This window comes from Nicotiana tabacum, chromosome 6, assembly GCF_000715075.1.
Source record: "Nicotiana tabacum cultivar K326 chromosome 6, ASM71507v2, whole genome shotgun sequence".
Classification (NCBI taxonomy): domain Eukaryota; kingdom Viridiplantae; phylum Streptophyta; class Magnoliopsida; order Solanales; family Solanaceae; genus Nicotiana; species Nicotiana tabacum.
Window position 1 is genome coordinate 50,601,833 of NC_134085.1, and position 18,165 is coordinate 50,619,997.

At 39.5% G+C, this 18,165-nt stretch overlaps 2 protein-coding genes across 2 annotated transcripts; both read right to left on the reverse strand.

Moving 5' to 3' along the window:
- Positions 1-677: 677 nt before the first annotated feature.
- LOC142181806 (uncharacterized) lies at positions 678-16,578 on the reverse strand. Its single transcript, XM_075255362.1, has 2 exons — positions 16,230-16,578; positions 678-799 (listed from the first exon to the last, which is right to left on the reverse strand). Exons 1-2 carry the CDS (start codon positions 16,576-16,578, stop codon positions 678-680), a joined length of 471 nt encoding a protein of 156 aa, XP_075111463.1.
- A 471-nt stretch (positions 16,579-17,049) lies between these two features.
- On the reverse strand, positions 17,050-17,658 carry LOC142181807 (uncharacterized). The gene has a single exon (XM_075255363.1). It carries the CDS (start codon positions 17,656-17,658, stop codon positions 17,050-17,052), a length of 609 nt encoding a protein of 202 aa, XP_075111464.1.
- Positions 17,659-18,165: the final 507 nt, after the last annotated feature.

Below are 18,165 nucleotides of genomic sequence, written 5' to 3' on the forward strand. Positions count from 1 at the left end.
ACTTTGGCCAAGGCGCCCCTCTCCTCTAAAGCTTGAGCCTGCACCTGAGCCCTCGGTTCACGCAAGTATTCCTGACTCGGTCGGCTTCGCCCTTAAGGTACTCCAAAGCCTCCGTCTTTTTCTGTAGCTAAAATAGGCAAAATGATTAACCTTAAGGGTCAAAAAGAGCAAAGTGTGTACTAATGAAAGTTTACCTACTCCATCAAATATCTCTCGTAATTCGAGCTCCGATATGCCTCATATCGCAAGAGCATCAACTGAACCTCCTTCTCCTCGCTAAGGAGTCTAAGGGACTCACCATCATCTAGAGTTTTCCGAAGCTAGACCCATGACGGAGCGGCTCAGACCTGAGCCTATCAAAGGCCCGTAAAAGAAAAACTCGATAAAGAATGGAAGACGCGAAATACAGAATGATTGCACAAAAACTCAACATGAAGTGAAGTCGGCGAACTTCCTCGAAGACGAAGCACACTCCTGTTGGTCCTGCCCCTTCGGCCCTGGAAGAATCAACCTTAGGAATAACATATTCACTCGGAAGAACCACCATTCTAGGATCAAACACTCTGGGAATAGCAGGCTCGGGCGATGTCCTCTCCTCGAAGACACAGGCCCGTTGAGCCCCATTAAAAGCTCCACCACACTCCGTGAGCGAATACCTCCTATATCGCCATCATCCCTCAGCTTTGAGGGAGATGACTCTTTCCCCTCCCCGGAGGAGCCCATCCTTCTCCACAAAGAACCTCATCATCAGCACCACTCACCAGAATGACAGATGTATCTTCACCAAAGTAACCCGATACTTCAAGCAGAAATCAAGCATGACCCTATCAAGGGGGAAAATGCAAAAGGATATAGGTATATGCTCAAGAATTCATCAGTAGAGTCTATAATACTCTCATCTAGGGAAAACATCTGCAGCATTATCCCCTCGCTCTATCCGCAGTATCTCCTCACCATCTCCAGATGTTCCTCTCTTATCAAAGATACAGTCTTTAGAGTGAACTCCCATGGATCCTGAACGCTAGGAGTGGAACTCTTCCCTCCCTGTCGGGACGACCCCGAAGTAGCTACTATGGCTATGGTAGAATTGACATACTGAAGTAAGGATGTGCGCCAAAGCATTTTGCGCCTGAAGAGACGAAGGACCCGATGCCAAGGTGGAGGGATAGCTATCCAAAATAAAGAGATCTCCCAAAGAAGAAAAAGCCACCCCACATATATGTGGGAAACATCAATGATTCACTTATCCAGCATGAGACCCGTGAGACCAACGGCCTTTGTACAAATCCCGGGGTAGTACCCGAACCTAGAGGCATCCATCGACAAGAAGTTAGGCCTCAAGGAGTCAACTATATTGTCTCCAGTCTTGAGGTAGTGCCGGACCTCGAGTATCTCCACCGAAAAAGAAGTCAGGCTTCAGAAAGCCTTCAACACCATCATAGAACCCAAGGCAGTACCCCATCTTATGGTTTTTCTTTCTAAAAAGAAAAATAAGCACGCGAAGCCCCGATCATGAAGGCTGTAGGAGGGCTCAAGGCATCGCCTAAGTATAGGCAACCCCTCAACGGAAGTCTATCTACTACGCTTTAAAAGGCTATTTGCATCAAGTTCAAAGTAGACCCCCAAGTACCCGAAGCCGACCTTCGCTCAAGATACCACTCTCGAAAACTCCAAAAACTCAGCGTGCTATCTCCATGCAACTCGAAGGACCCGATAGCCCGAGTCTATCAGATCAATTTAGGTTTGGCCCGAGGTACGATGATTGGCTCGGAAAAGAGCCATGTCAATCGGTAGAGGATCGGAAAGAACGCTCACATCCGAGTTAGACATCAGCGGTTAACAACAAAGGAAAAACAGTCAAAGACCTCGAGGCGCACGAGAACGTACAATAATAGGGCAAGAATCGAAAATAGAAAATCAAGGGAGTGCCTTTATATTCATAAATATCCATGTACAATAGCCCTCGAAGGGTCCTTACGTACAATTACAAAAGCCAACAAAGGTTCTCTACACACAAAAATGGAGGAACGGAAGGATGTACATGTGATGAAACCCGAGAACCCAGTCCATCCTCGAAGGTCCATCTCTAGTATCAGCATCCTTGAGCGCTGCCCACCTCGTGCTCGCATCCTCAAAGGCGATTCCTTCGACCGCCATCTCCTCTAGGTTCCCAGCTCAATCCCGCGGAGGATCCCCGCCGAGGGAAAAGATGAAGAAGAGGAAAAGGAGGGGATGTAGAGAAGGCAGAGAAAAGAGACATGGCCTACCAAAGTCAAAGGTTGAAGATTCAGCGGGCCCAAGCCTCAACGGTCGGTGATGCTATTTTATCCCTTGGGAAAGGAAAAACCCAATGGATGAAGTGTCACACAAGGCCTAGGTAATAGAGTAAGTAGCGGTACATAGTCCGAATGACTATCTACAAAAAGGGAGAATCGATTCCCCGTCTATCACCATCTCGGGCCAACGACAACAGCAACAGCAGATGTAACAACAACAACAACAGCGACGGAACAGCATGGTCGTGCTCGACAAAGGGAAGCTTCGGCAAAAGGCCACAACACAGCCTACGGGAGCTCTAGCGAACGACCTTGAGGCCATAAGCCCCAAACATAATGTTCAAGGGTATAGAAGGATGAAAAGAAGAAATGGGAAACTGAGCCAACGAAGGTACTTGGTAGAAGAAACAGTGCCAAAGCACCCCCATTTATAGGGGGTAACGACACGGTCATTGAGGCTTTGGAAGATTGATCGGTGGACGCAATTACTGCGTTGTTGAAGAACTGAATCGACGGTAGAGCATTCATCTTGGAGAACGGGAATTGACAGTGTATTGAATGATGTCAAACACCCCGGTTGCCGAAAAAGCTCGCGCCACAGGTTGCATAATTGGTATGACAGTGCCGTGAGAAGCTCGTGGAGTCAGGTGTTGGAATCATTTCCCATCTCTTCGTTCTGGGAAACGCGGAGACCATCTCTATGCGGCAAAATTAGAGGACTTGATTTCTCATTGTCAAGACACTTCGGAAGAATACCTCAAGACCCCGAGGACATGGAATTACGACTGAGTCCCCTCCTTCAGGGCTCGTCGAGGCCCGACTCAGAGAATATGAAGACCAGGCTAGAGCAAAAGGGGAAATTCCTAAAACTCGCGGCTCAGTCTGACAGAGTCGGCCTATTCGGGGCCTCTGTCGAAGCGTCACGTCTAGCCGTCCCATCTCCATACTTTACAATTAATGCATGTTGTACTATAACCCGGTTCCCCTCCTATATAAAGGGAACCCACACTACTTTGTAAAGGGCGGAGGTTGCTCCATCTATTTCTCCACAAGATCAATAATATCTCTCTCTCTTTCTTCTCTCTAACTCACTCGTTCCCACTATCTCAAGGCCACTCTTAGCGTTTATTGCTTTCATATTTGTTCTGCATTCATTGCTTGGTATTGTCCATAAAGAGCCTTGTTTGATCATATCTCAACTGCTATCCCATCCCTGACAACCCCCGATAGCTCGAGCTCGAGCCAGATATCGACCTCGAGGTCTTTCATCGACCAGTCCGAGGCTCGGGCTGCAAGCATCTCGGTTTTATTGTTGCCCCGTTTTAGCTTGTATTTCTTCATTAAACTTCATACTCTCATCATCAACTGCTCTAACAACTAGCATTAAAATAGATCATGTATTTTTAGAATCCCATTTATAAATTTAATTGTTTGTACCATTTTCACGGTAAATAGAAATATAAGTATTTGAGTTACCATCAACGGTAACAAAATATGTACAATTGGCCACACCCATCTTAGTTATGCCCTGTGGGAGCTAACATTTATTGTTTAAGAGAAAGATTGGACATCAAGATCTAGCTGGAGTTAGACTAACCCAAAATGATTGATAGATTGTGATCATTAGCTAAAACTTCTGAAGGATAGTGCAAACGTGGTAATAGATCTCCTTGTGAGACACCTAGGTGGTACACTCTATAATAGAACAGTCAGATATAATTATTAGAATGTCAAGAAAAATTTCAAAAGATAGGCAGTAGAATCCTAGAAGGGATAAATATTTACCTTTGTATGGTTCCCGTCCCTAGTATAGAGAGAATGCTAGGCGACCCGAAGAGCCAGTAGATATAGCAAGGGGAGCTAAAAGCAAAAGAATATTTTGTTGAAGTTTTTAGAATAAGGTAATAAACAGAGATATTAGCAGGAGAATAAGAAGAGAGTAAATGAAGCATTACAACTAAGATGTGATAAAAGGGTGGTAACGTAAATCATAATATGATATGATGATAGAGTCTATAGTTAAGTAAAGGATAAGATAAGAGCTAACATGCCTTGAGACTATAAAATAATATAAGCCATAAAGTCATATCCTCATTTATAGAAAATGAGTTGGCGACTCCAACGTAATTACTAGAAGGCTAAGCTAGACACCCCGGAGTAATAGAAATCAACATAGGCCAGTAAACAAGAAAAGAAATCGAACATGATTTAGGGACTAAAGGATTCGATAATAGTCGGCATCGTAAGAATTCAGAAATCATGTTCCGTAAATGATGGAATGGACGACGGAAGAATAACCTTTGAAGGTTAGTCAGGATGACGCTCCGCCAAAGAAAAAATATATTGAGCAAATTTAAGCTTAAGGGACTAAGTATGCCAGTTACACTAGGTGTCACCCTCGTGCATAAGGAATTCAGTTATCCTTGGTAGAGAAGGGTTACCACAAGGTGAATAACAGTCAGTGAAGACGTGAAAAGACGCCAAAGATGAAGAGGTAAACCATATATAGGCAAATCTTCATAGCATTAAATGCTAATACTCCCCTAAAGGGGGGAAGACGGTGTGATAAGGTAGTAAGTCGGAGTTATGTAGTTCAAGTAACTATGGAATAGTAAAGAAAGAATGCAGTAAAAAGAGGAAAGGAATGAGATTGCATTTATTCAGATCATATATATATGTTACGACTCCAGAACATTATTCAAGAATGATGTCGGGAGAGGCAATAAGGGTTCCCACACCAGATGTTATTGTTAAATAAGTGATAATGAACATTTGACACATTAGGAGCCAGTACAAAAGGTAAGTTAAGACAAAAGACATAACCCAAGAGAGGTTAGACACAATATAAATATGAGCATGGACTGACGAGTAGTTAGTAGTTGATTCAGAAAGAGCTTGGTTATGGGTAGACAAGAGGTCGAAGATAAATCAGTAGATCATGAAAGATAAATGTGGTGAAACCTAGCATAGGAAATTTAGTGTCTCATATACGATATCATAATCCTTGAGAAATATTCAGATAGGAGTTGGGGTAGTAGAAGGTACAATATAACTGTTACAAGAATAAAAGAGAGTGCCACTAGGGAGACAACTAAATTTTCAATTTATAAGCAACCCTACGAGCACAAGGGCACGGGGGTAAGTAACTAGGGATAATGATAGGTGAGTAAGAACATCAGAAATTTCGTGGGGTATACAATGTAATAAGCTCACAGTTATACAAGAGTCAGAGGGTCATCCCTAAGCACTGCAATGAAAGACTAGATGAGGAAATAAGGAAGAAGGCTTCAACATAAGTATAGTGTCCTAAAGAAGAAATGGTCTTGTAACAACAGTCTCACTATAGTATTGTATGCACTCTATGAGAAAGTGGCACCTATCGTGATTAAGGAACAAGAAGTAAAATCAAAAATAATATTTGAGATCATATGAGTTGCACGAAATTCCAATAGGCGTGGGCACTAAGATAAGTCAAGTATTTATGCAACAAGTGGCAGAACGACCAGGAAAAGTAATTGCTTACTTTTTAAAGAAGGTTGAGAAGGCACAAAAGAAATTATTTGATCAATGACCCAGAGTTAGTTACATTATGAACACACTTGAGATTTTGGAGTGTTATCCATGCAGCATATATGTTGACAATTATACAACTATAGGAGACTCCAGTATAAGTTAAAAGAAAGAATTGAGTCCACATCACAGACAAAAGCTTGAATTGCTAGAAGGTTATATCATGGATGTTCCATAGCATCCATGAGGGGCTAAAGTAATAACTAATACCCTGAGCCGTAGATCAAAAGATAGCTTAAGCCTATATAAGATGAGATTGAAGAGGAATCTAAAGAGTTAATCAGCTAAGTAAATCAGGATTCTGATTATTAGACCAAGAAAATTATAGAAATCGCGATTGAGAACATTGTAGAATCACTCTTAATATCAGAGGTACAAGAGCCAGTTAGAAAAGTACCAGCCTCATAAGGAGTAAATATGAAGCTCCCGCTGGATTGTATATGCACCAAAGGTGCAAGTATTATAGTAGAGCTTCAAGGTGTTGATGTGAATTCCACCTACGTTGAAGGGTAGTTATGAAAGAGATAGAAAATACGATGCTAGATTTAAAAGAAAAGTAAAGGTAAAGGAGGTACGAGATACTCAACTGCAGAAGGTTGTGAATAGTCAAGACTTTAGATAGAGGATTAGAAGCTCCGTGATTCAGTATCCATATGTCGTCGGTAGCATATCTTCCACCCAACGGTTTCCAGGTACCAAAAGTTCTAGCTAAGAGAGTACAAAAGAGCTATATATGGCATGATGTTTTGCTTGAGGTTCTAGAATAACATAAGGAAATATATGGTAATAGAAAGTTAAAGGATTGCGGTAAGTACTATAAATAGATATGTGTAGGTCACAAGCTGAAGTATGATAGAGAAACAAGGCCTTAGGTGGACAGGAGTAAGGATAAGAAGAGGTGATTAAGAAGGTGACGAGAATAGGTAAGGCCTCACAATTAAGCCCATCAAAATAAGAGAGTTTGTGGTTTATATAAGTTATAGGAAGATATGTAAAACCTAAATGAACTAGGAGGAGTTTAAGACTATGAGCATTTATAAGAGATGAAATGCTGCCCTGGTAGGAGAATAAGGGTGTAATTGTGATAAATGTTAAGAGGATGACATTTAGGCTTTCGATCGAGTAATTATTCAAAGAGAAGGGATTTCATTAATTGCATGAGATGAGAATACCCCCATAAGATGAATCACATTGGGATATGATGAAATACGGTTATTGAAGTATAGTATCATCCCTAGGTGGGTTAGGCAAATAACTTAAAATGTTCCCCAATGAGACATGAGCCCTAGTGACAATATATTACATAAGAGGTTTCAAGTTATCAATTGTAAATTATAGATCATCATTAAGGTGAATCAACAATATGCGGATAAAAGGTCCAAAGTATGAGATGAGATTAGGTCGTCATTCTTAAGATGAATAGTAATGAGAAAGAACTAAACGACATAGATTTATACGTATAGGATAAGCAACGAGGGAGTAACCTGGAGTTGGGTAGCAAACCTCGGTAATCATAAACCGAAGTAAGTGTTATGGCATAGTATACCCTACCTAGATGTAGTAAATTCATAATGATAGATAACCGAGGCTACGAAACAAGATATAGCAATAGTCGTAAGTTTGACAAGTATCGAGCAAAGAACTTTAGTACACCTATAGATGCCAGAGGTGCATTTTGTCATAGTTCTGTATATGTTCACGACGTGAGGCCCAGAGATTGGCTAAAATCTGAAGGACAAAGGAGAGAAGAGTCACATAGGCACATATATAAGGATAGAGTCGTATAGGCTGCATGATATAAGGTAGCAATAGTTATGATATTGAAAGAATTCATACCACAAGTCGTGGTGTGAGAAAGAGGCCTAAAGGGGGGAGTACTCTGGCCTTCGGATTTATTCATAGAACAGTTGCATAGATGGAAAGGATAGTATTAAATATTCATAACAGCTATGGGTTATGAGACTGATAAGCGCATCAGCCAACATTCAAGGATGAATGTTCCAAAGGGGGGAATGATGTAACACCCCATAATTCCGTACGTAAGAGTATGTCTTAAGTCATTTTATGTAAGCTCATAAATAAGATCATTTTGAAAGTACATCAAGTAAGTTAATCATGTTACCTTGGAGGTTACAAATATTTAAGATCGTGAATACCAAGTACCAAGAGGGTTTGAAGGTTTAGAAGCTAAACGAATTGAAGAAAATAAGTTTCGTCGAAAGTCGACAAGTTGGGAATGTAATAACATGTATTTTTGGGCTGAGAGTGGGGTGTTTAAAATTATAAAGATATTATGTTATGATTTATTGTATTCGTATGATAGACGTGTATTATGTTTGAAGTCAAGCGAATTGGGGAACAAAAGTTGGAAAAGGTCATCACAAATTGCATTCATAAATGTGTTGAAACTGAGGTCAATTGTAACTGAGATTTTCTCCAAGTATACTTAGAATTAGGGTATGATCTACCTACAAAATTGAAGATCTACAAGTCTACTTTCTGACATATTAAACCCTTCATCGATATGATATGGTAGTAGATAGATATTGCATTTTCGCGAGACTGCGCAGACTACATAGGTGACAAGTAGGTATGTCACTAAAGCTTTTTTAGCAATACATTTCATGTATTATATGAGGTATTTTTTGGAAATATTATATACAAAATTGAAGGTCTTGTAATTTAGTTTCCAACACTCTTAACCATTCATTCATAAGACATCCGGATAAAAAGATATAAATGTCTGAAGATGGGCCAATAAGAGGGTGTCAAGCTAGCACCTCCTTGACTTTTCAAAAGATGGTATATAATCCCTTTCTAGTTTTTTTCTCTTCATTTATCCATTGAACACGACCATAGAACTCCCCTAAAATTAACTTAAGCTCTCTTCAAGGGTTTCAAAGAGGATTAGCATTCCAGGTACAAAATCAAGAAGCAATAATACTAAAACGATCCGTACGACGTAAGTATCATTATACCGCCTCTCTTTTTTCTTTGTAGTTCATGTTTTGGGATGTACTTCAAAGTTAAGAAACTTCTAATAGCTGTATTTAAGTATTTAAATATCAAGGAAGGTTGATAAAGTTATTTCCTAATAGTTAGAACTCACGGGATGGTAATCAGAAGCCGTGAGTTCGAGTTATTTGACTTGTAGTGGATTGTTTGTGGGTTGTTTTATGTTGTCCTCTTGTGCTGATGTTTTATGTAGTTTTGGAGGGGAAAAGGTGTGGGGGAACAACACATAATGACGGAATGATAGGCTGGATGTTTATCATTATTTTTTTTAGCTTGTTTGGCACTACTTTGGTTGTCGTTTTATGTATGAAATGATTTGGGGTGTGGGCTGTTTTGTGGTATATAGTGATGGATATAAGATTGGAAAATTATGCATAAATGTTGTTATTTTTTTGTTCTTGTTGTTGTTGGTATATGGTACTGGAGGAGGGCCTTGTTACAGGGGAGATGCTGCCAAAATTTACGTAAACGAGCAACTAGTTTAAGTTCCAAATATAGCCTTTACTCAACACTGATTTTGAATCTCCTTATGTTGTGGTAGATTGAGTTGAGTTGTGTGAAGAATTGATTGGAAGGTATCAAGGACTCGACAGAGTTAAGGTTTGTTAAGGCTAAACCTTTCCTTCATTTTGGCATGATCCAGTAACTACATGTGTTTGATAATGAGATATAAAGAGAAGTTCATATTCCTGAATTTATGTACATTTTCCTAGTCTTATAAGTTACAGCATTCTCCTTTTATCGGGATTTCACATTCAGTTCCGTTTTGTCTTCTTTCAGCCAAGAGAGAAAAGAGTCTATATATATACAGTATTACAGTATTTTCACTACCATCAAGCGATAATCGATGGGTAGGCCCCTATTGGTCAACCTCTGATTAGATGGTGAGTTATATACCAAGCTTACCGTGGTCGAGCACCTATGAATGAGCCTACTACAGTAGAGAAATTACACATACCGAGCCTTATAAGACTAGACAGCTATTTTACTTACTATATTGAGAGAGTTGAATCAGTACCAGTAGGTAAGCATGTCTTCAGATTATCTTTGATTCCCAGTTACTTTCAGTTATTATATTATCAGTTCAGTTTTAGCTTTCAGTTATTTTGTTGCCTTACATACTCGGTACATTATTTCGTACTAACGTCCCTTTTGCCATGGATGCTGCATTTCATGCTTGCAGGTCCTCATTGACAGTTGGACTGACCCTCCCAGTAGACAGAGTCAAACATCAGCTTGGTTGGTAAGATCCACTTCCTCGGAGTTACTAGGTCTAGACCTTGGAGTCCATTTTATATATACAGATTTGATGGGTAGGTCGAGGCCCTTCCCGACCATGGTAAAGTTCAGTTATCTCTAGAGACTTATTGACGAGTCCTGTATAGTTTGTATATCAGTAGATGTTCATGGTGGCCTCATCAGCCTCCACAGTTATATATATATATATATATATATATATATATATATATATATATATATATATATATATATATATATATGAGCTTTTGGGTATGTTTACCCCTCAAATGAGAGAGACGATATTTTCATATGATTCAAAATATAGGCCTCATCGGCCTAAGTTGAGGGTTACCCCTCCAGAGTTTATAGTTACAGAGTGGTACAGTCTGGTTGAGTATGGCACTGGGTGCCGTCCATGCCTCGTCAGATTCGGAGCGTGACAAGACCTAGCCCAAGCAATAGGATGTTATCATTAACAAGCATCAAAACATAAAGGAAATTGATGACAACCTATGTTATACGGGCAATCTCAAAATTAGGCAAGAGCATATATGCATTGGGCTCTTAGTGTCATTACTAACAAAGAAGCCAGAATCTCAAAAACCATCCTAGGATATGATACTTAAAAGGTAGATGAGTACATGACTAAGAGTAGAACAACCTTTAACCTATTAGTCTTATAAAAAATCTCAACAAAAGTTCCTATAACATGGAGGGGTACGTAGAATACATAAGTCAAAGAAAATACACCCACCAAATGGGTTGTAGGTTCATGAAATTAATTCAAAGCAATGGTAGACACTCTAGAAGTCAGGACTTGATCGCAAGGAACACAAAAACAAAAGTTCAGGTAAACATGGTCCAGAACTGATTTAGAATGAGACAGCTAAGTAGAAGTTCAAACATGGGAGCCTTAACATGAAACATCTAAGATAGAACATGGTTAGGAGCTACTTCAAATATAAATTCTCACAAGAAAGGTACTCAACATGAAACCCTAAAGTAAAGTATGGCCATGATCTAACTCAGGGTAGATAACAAGTAGCAATTCATACATGGAAACCTCAACATGGAGATCTAGGGGAAGGCTTGGTCAAACTGATCCTATAGTCAAACATAAATCCTTACAGGGAAGATTAGTATGAAATTTAAGTTAAATAAATCATGGTCAAATTCTAATAATAAGTAACAATTCTCAAAGTTAAAGGTTCAGCATAAGAATCTAAGACATGTAGAGTTAAGGACTGATTCCAAGAAACTGCCAAGTACCAATGCACACACGAAGGACTTAGCATGGGACTCTTAAAGTAAAACATGTTCAAAACAAATTTTGAGCAGATATCAACATCCACACGAAGGATTCAACATAGAAATATATGGCAAGGCATGACCATGAACCCAACACTAGAGACATAATAGGCAGAAATTATTACACCCCATATTTCGTACGTGAAAGTACACCGTAAATAAATTAATGGAAGTTCAGGAATGGGATTTTTTTAAGATTATAAGCATTTTATGCTATTTCAAACAAGTAATGAGTAAATTCGTGAAGGTGAGAAGGTAAGCAAATCAAAGAAAATGAATTTCGTTGAAGTTTGACATTTTGGGATAATATATGGCCCGAGCTAAAATACCCAGTATTTATAGACTAGTACCATAAAAAGTACCACATGATCATGATAGTAAGGTGTATAAGGTATGTTAAAAAGTTAGTAGTATTTTAAGTAATTTGAGATAATTCCTAATTATGTAGAAAATTAATTAATTGTGGGGATAATTGTGGTATTAAGTGGATAATGATCCTTTTAGGGGCTGCCACTTGGCATTAAGCTAAGGCAAAGTGGCACCCATAAGAATGATGAGTCATAAGACACATCAAGGTTTTCTTACACATGAAAGTGTCTTTGGATAAAGACCTTGATTTGGCTTCTTAAGTAGTAACATAATATACGGAACCATTGACCTAAATCCTAAATCTACATGTTTATGAAAGAGAGTAAAAAGGCAGACTCCTCCATTTTTGTTTGTTGCACCCAATTCCACACTCCAAAATCCACCATCACGAAATTAAAGGTGTTCTGGTTTGTAGAACCATTCCAATCATGACGTACGCTACTCACGTTCTTTATCACTCCAAAAAGAAACTTCCTGCATCAAATTGAAGATGGAAAAAATGATTTTCTTCAGAAAACATATACAAAAGTATGTCCAAGACAAGCACCAAAAATCCACAAAGTTATACTACGCAATAGCAACAGGATTTGCACTTCTAAGGGAGCCCGATATAATCTTGCTCAAGAATATCATATGGATTTTTTCCTACTCCGATCTTGCTATTACACGTTGTCGTAGTTGATGTGTGCTAAATGGATTGCCAAGAGAATTGCCTCATGTATGTTAAGATTATCCCTTCTTTCTTTTGGCATGATCTATATGACACAAACGAAACGAGAAAATGCACAACTTCCATAAATGACTCTATTTATAGAAGTATTAGAGGTGCCTATGTTCTTGAATTTCCATGTGTCATATTATTCTATCATCTGTTTATGGGTCTCAGAAAAATACATAAGTTGAAAAAAAAAATTTACTTCATGATATTACTTGAGGGCATAATGGTCATATGACATCCCCCAAGAAATTTTATTGACATATTTCTCATGCATTGCATTCATGTATATTGACTCGTGAATAGATGGTGTTATATACGCGTATATATGTATATATATTTATATGGGATATGGAAAAAGGTTATGGCATTATATACGCACCACCACCTAATCAGCTGGTATATGTTGATGATTTCCCCACCGTGGTCGAGGTGATATGATGGGATGCCCTCAGAGGCTTGATGATGTTATGAATTCATATACCTATGCATGGTATGACATTTATACACATATGCATGACATTATAATATTAAATGATTCCCAGATTTATTCAGATATACATGTTGAGTCTTTTACTCCGTGTTTCTCTCATGTCTACTAGTTACTGATTTCATTCCTTACATACTCGGTACATTATTTGTGTTGATGTCCCGTTTGCCTGGGGACGCTGTGTTTCATGCCCGCAGGTCCTGATAGACAGGTCGAGAGTCCTCCAAATAGGCTATCAGCTTAGCGGAAGGTGTTGGTGTGCTCCATTCGCTCCGGAGTTGCTTCTTTGGTCAGTATGATTACTACTTGTCTTGATTGGTATGGCGGTCCCTGTCCCGGCCTTTGTAAAAATTATGTGTTCTTAGACGCTTGAAAACAGATTTCATGTACATAAAAGACTATATGGCCTTGTCGGCCTATGTTCAGTATATGAATGGTTATTTTGGTCTTCTAGGATCGTATGTCTTATGTATAATATGGTATCACATGTTGTATTCTACTTACCTCACGGCAGCTTTCCGGCTCAACTATCTATGATAGTATGACATGGAAAGATACGTTATGTTGGTACTCGGTTGAGTAAGGTACCGGGTGCCCGTCATGACCCATCATTTTGGGTCGTGACAGAAATACAAATTCAGGGCCAACATAAGCACAACAGATCAACTCGCAGGCAAACACCTAATTTTGAGAAGGTCGAAAATCATTCAAGTCAATTTCACATGGTGAGAATAAATTGTATGTGTCGAGGTTTGCCTTAAAGGTCTTAAACTTAGGCAGATTTGATACTAGTAAGCATAGAAATGTAGATCTGCATTAGAACAATAGAATTATAGTGAAACATACAATGATTGCACAATGTTGGAGTTCAAATTACAGGGGAAACTAAATCATGCTTGTTCATAAAAGTTCAAACAATATTGGCACACAGAATACACATAACTAGAAAGGGAGAAAAAATTGCAAAGGTCAAGAGCACTAACCAGTTGCAAGATAAACGACCAAAGAAATGATAAAGATCAGATTTTCAACAACAATAGCTGAAAGAGAATAGTGAAAACCCTAAATTCTCAGTGCTTCAGAGTTCACATGATCCTCGAAAAGGTTCCGAGCAGTGCTTGCACCGGAGGAGGTCGTTAAGCAGCATTACAATGGCTTTGGATTTTATGTGGCCACTAATCAATCAAGTATAATAGTTTCAGAACAAAAATAGAGCTAGTGCGATTTAAGAGAGGGAGTGATTGAGGTCCCTCCAAAGGGGAAATTGGGAGGGGCTTATATAGAGTCCAATAAACAAACAATCATGGAAATAAATCAATCAATAATAAATAAGGGAAAAAATAGCATGCAATCAATGAAAGAGTTAGTAAAGGAAACAGGTTGATTTCAAACCCTAGTTAGGGTCCAAAGGTTGCAAATCGAACTAGGAACACAAGAATTGTCCTTGTTGAGTATATAGACGGAATATCGTCTGAATCTTAATAGACCAAAGTCAATCAGCTTGATTCTGAGAGATAGTACTTGCAAAAATCAGGCAAGTACTAAGTGATTCCTTGGTCGTGCAAATAATAACTAAGTAGCACATAATGTAATCATAGAGAGATTCCATAGAGTGACCGGATTTGGAGAGGATTTAGGGTGAGGCGGCTAGGGTTTCACAAAAGAGAAGGGAAGAGTTGAGAGCATTTATAGGCAGACGGGCAGAGGAAATGGGATTAGGGTTTGAGGGGTTTGGTAATTAAAAATAGAGGAGTTGTTGTGGGCCGTTGATAATTTGAGATCAACGGCCAGGATTTAACAGAGATAGGTCAGGTTAATAGGCGGGTCACCGATCGTGTTTTGACAAGGGCTCATTTGGTTTGGGCTTGGGTAGTTGGGCCTAGTGTTTGGATCATTTGGGTCCGAATTGTAGCCTAGTTTTTGGGCTGGAATTAAAACATGCAAAATTAAAAGAATAAAATTGACAAAATAGCTAATAAATACATAAAAATGGTATTTATGCTACTTAATACTTTAAAAAATGTCTTAGGATTGTAAACAAAATATAAAATGCTATTTTGACTTAAACTATACAATAAATGTAATTATTTGTAAGAATATAGGCTATTATTGCAAATCAAATGTAAATAGCGTAAAAAAGACAAAACTAATTGTATAAAATGATGTAAAATACTAAAATATGTATGGAAATTTAGATAATTAATTTGGACAAATAATCACTCAAAAATAATTTGAAGGGGATAGATAATAATACTTATCAATTAAAATGTTATATCAATTTTATTTATATGAAACAAAATTATATATATAAAAACATTTCATGATAATAAATTGATTTAAAATTAAATATTGATATTAAAACATATCATGGAGATAGTAATTCAAGAAAATATCTATAAACAACAACAACAGCAACAGCAACCCAGCGGAATCCCACAAGTGAGGTCTAGGGAGGGTAGTGTGTACGCAGACCTTACCCCTACTTCGAAGGAGTAGGAAGGTTGTTTCCGATAGACCCTCGGCTAAAAAAGATGAAAAAAGACATTGGCGCAGTAATATCAAAGTAAGCAAGAAATAAAGAGAGATAACATCAACAACATAATAACCAGAAAATAGAGAGAAAGCAATTAATAAGCAGTAACAATGATACAGTACTACAGACACAATAGAGTAATATGGATACAACAAGAGCCACTAGCACCCTAAGATACTACACTATTAGACTAGTCTCCTACAACCTAACCTGCAGTCATAAATAAGTAATATGGACACAATCGAAGCCACTAGCAGCCTAAGGCAAACACACGCTAACCTCCTACTTCCTAACCTACAACATTAATGCTCGCCCTCCACAACTTCCTATCAAGGGCCATGTCTTCGAAAATCTGAAGTCGCACCAGGTCCTGCCTGACCACCTCTCCCCAATATTTCTTTGGCTGCCCTCTACATTTTCTCACACCCGTCAAGACCAACTGTTCAAACCTCCTAACTGGGGCATTCATGCTTCTCCTCCGCACATGCCCGAACCATCTAAGCCCAGCTTCTCGCATCTTGTCTTCTATGGGATTCATGTCGTCCTTCCCCCGGATATCTTCATTCCTAATCGTACCCAGCCTAGTGTGCCTGCACATCTATCTCAACATCCTTATTTCTGCAACTTTCATCTTCTGGATATGAGAATTCTAGACTGGCCAACACTTAGCACCATACATCATGGCCGGTCTAACCACCGCTCTATAGAACTTACCTTTAAGTTTTAGGGGAACCTTCCAGTCACACAAGACACCAGACGCTAGCCTCCATTTCATCCACCCCTCCCCTATACGGTGCATAACATCCTCATCAATCTCCCTATCATCCTGGATAACTGACCCCAGGTACTTGAAGCTCTCTTTCTTAGGAATGACTTGAGATTCAAGCCTCACATCCCTGTCCGCTTCTCCCCAAATGCCGCTGAACTTGCACTCCACAAATTCTGTCTTAGTACTACTCAACTTGAAACCTTTAGAATCAAGGGTTTTTCTCCAAATCTCCAATCTCTCATTAACACCGTCTTGCATCTCATCGATTAGAATAATATCATCAGCGAATAACATACAACATGGCACTTACCCTTGTATATGGTGTGTCAGTGCGTCCATCTCCAAGGCAAATAAGAATGGGCTGAGCGCCGAGTCTTGGTAAACCCATAACAACTGGAAAATACTCAAAGTCTCCCCCTAATGTCCTAACCCAAGTCTTAGCTCCATCATACATGTCCTTAATCACCCTACTATAAGCAACCGGAACACCTTCCACTTCCAGGCATCTCCAAAGAACTTCCCTAGGACCTTGTCATATGCTTTTTCTGGGTCAATAAACACCATGTGCAAATCCTTCTTCCTATCCCTGTATAGTTCAACCAACCTCCTTATAACGTTGATAGCTTCCGTAGTAGAACGTCCAAGCATGAACCCAAATTGGTTATCGGATATTGACGCCGACCTCCTCACCCTCACTTCCACTACCCTCTCCCAAACCTTCATGGTATGACTTAGTAACTTGATACCCCTATAGTTGTTACAATTCTAGACATCTCCTTTGTTCTCGTACAACGGTATCATAGTACTCCACCTCCATTCTTCTGGCATCTTTTTCATCCTGAAAATAATATTAACCAATCCAGTTAGCCACTTCAATCCCGTTCTAACCACCGACTTCCAGAATTCTATCAAAATCTCGTTGGGCCAGGTTGCTCTGCCTTTGTGCATCTTACGCATAGCCCACATGAGCTCCTCGACCTTAATGCACCTGCAGTAGCTAAAATCTTGATGACTCTTAGAGTTTTCCGATTCCCCTAGCACAATATCTCTGTCCCCTTCATCATTCAGCAATTTATGAAAGTAAGTATGCCATCTCCGCTTGATCTGAGCATCTTCTACCAATACACTTCCTTCCTCGTCCTTGATGCACCTCACTTGGTCTAGTTCATGAGTCGTCCTCTCTCTTGCCTTGGCCAGCCGGAATAACTTCTTGTCCCCGCCTTTGTCCCCCAGTTCTTCATATATGTGACCAAAAGCTGCAGTCTTGGCCTCCGTAACCGCTAACTTCGCCACCTTCCTAGTTGTCTTATATATTTCTCTGTTCATCCTCCTTTCCTCCTCGTCTGTACTCTCCACTAACCTCCGGTATGCCATTTTATTTTCTTCCACCTTTCTCTGGACCTCGGCATTCTACCACCGGTCGACCCTATGACTGCCCGAGTAATCCTTCGAGACCCCTAGCACCTCTATCTCAGCCTACCTTATATAGTTCACCATCATTTTCCACATACCGCTCGCATCCCCACTACTCCTCCAGGCCCCTATATCCAACAACCTCCCTGATAACTACTGAACTTTATCCATCATGAAGGCACCCCACCTAATCCTTGGATGACATCGAACCACGTTCTTCTTCCTCATTATAATGATTCTGACGTCCATCACCAAGAGCCTATGTTGGGTTGCGAGTATCTCACTTGGGATAATTTTGTAATCCTAGCACAACCCTCTATCACACCTCCTTAGGAGTAGATAATCAATTTGGGTCTTAGCCACCGAATTTTGAAAAGTAACCAAGTGCTCCACCCTCTTTGGCAAACTAGAGTTTGCAATCACCAACTCAAAAGTGTTAGCGGAATCCAATAGAGAGGTGCCACCTCT

Bases quoted from the DNA above. Each gene is read 5' to 3' on its own strand.
- LOC142181806 (XM_075255362.1), bottom strand. From the start codon at position 16,578: ATGTTATTCGCTGATGATATTATTCTAATCGATGAGATGCAAGACGGT. The intron at 800-16,229 runs GTAAGTTCTATA...TTCTGCTTGAAG, and splicing joins GGTTCCCCTAAAACTTAAAG to TATCGGGTTACTTTGGTGAA.
- LOC142181807 (XM_075255363.1), bottom strand. From the start codon at position 17,658: ATGGCATACCGGAGGTTAGTGGAGAGTACAGACGAGGAGGAAAGGAGG.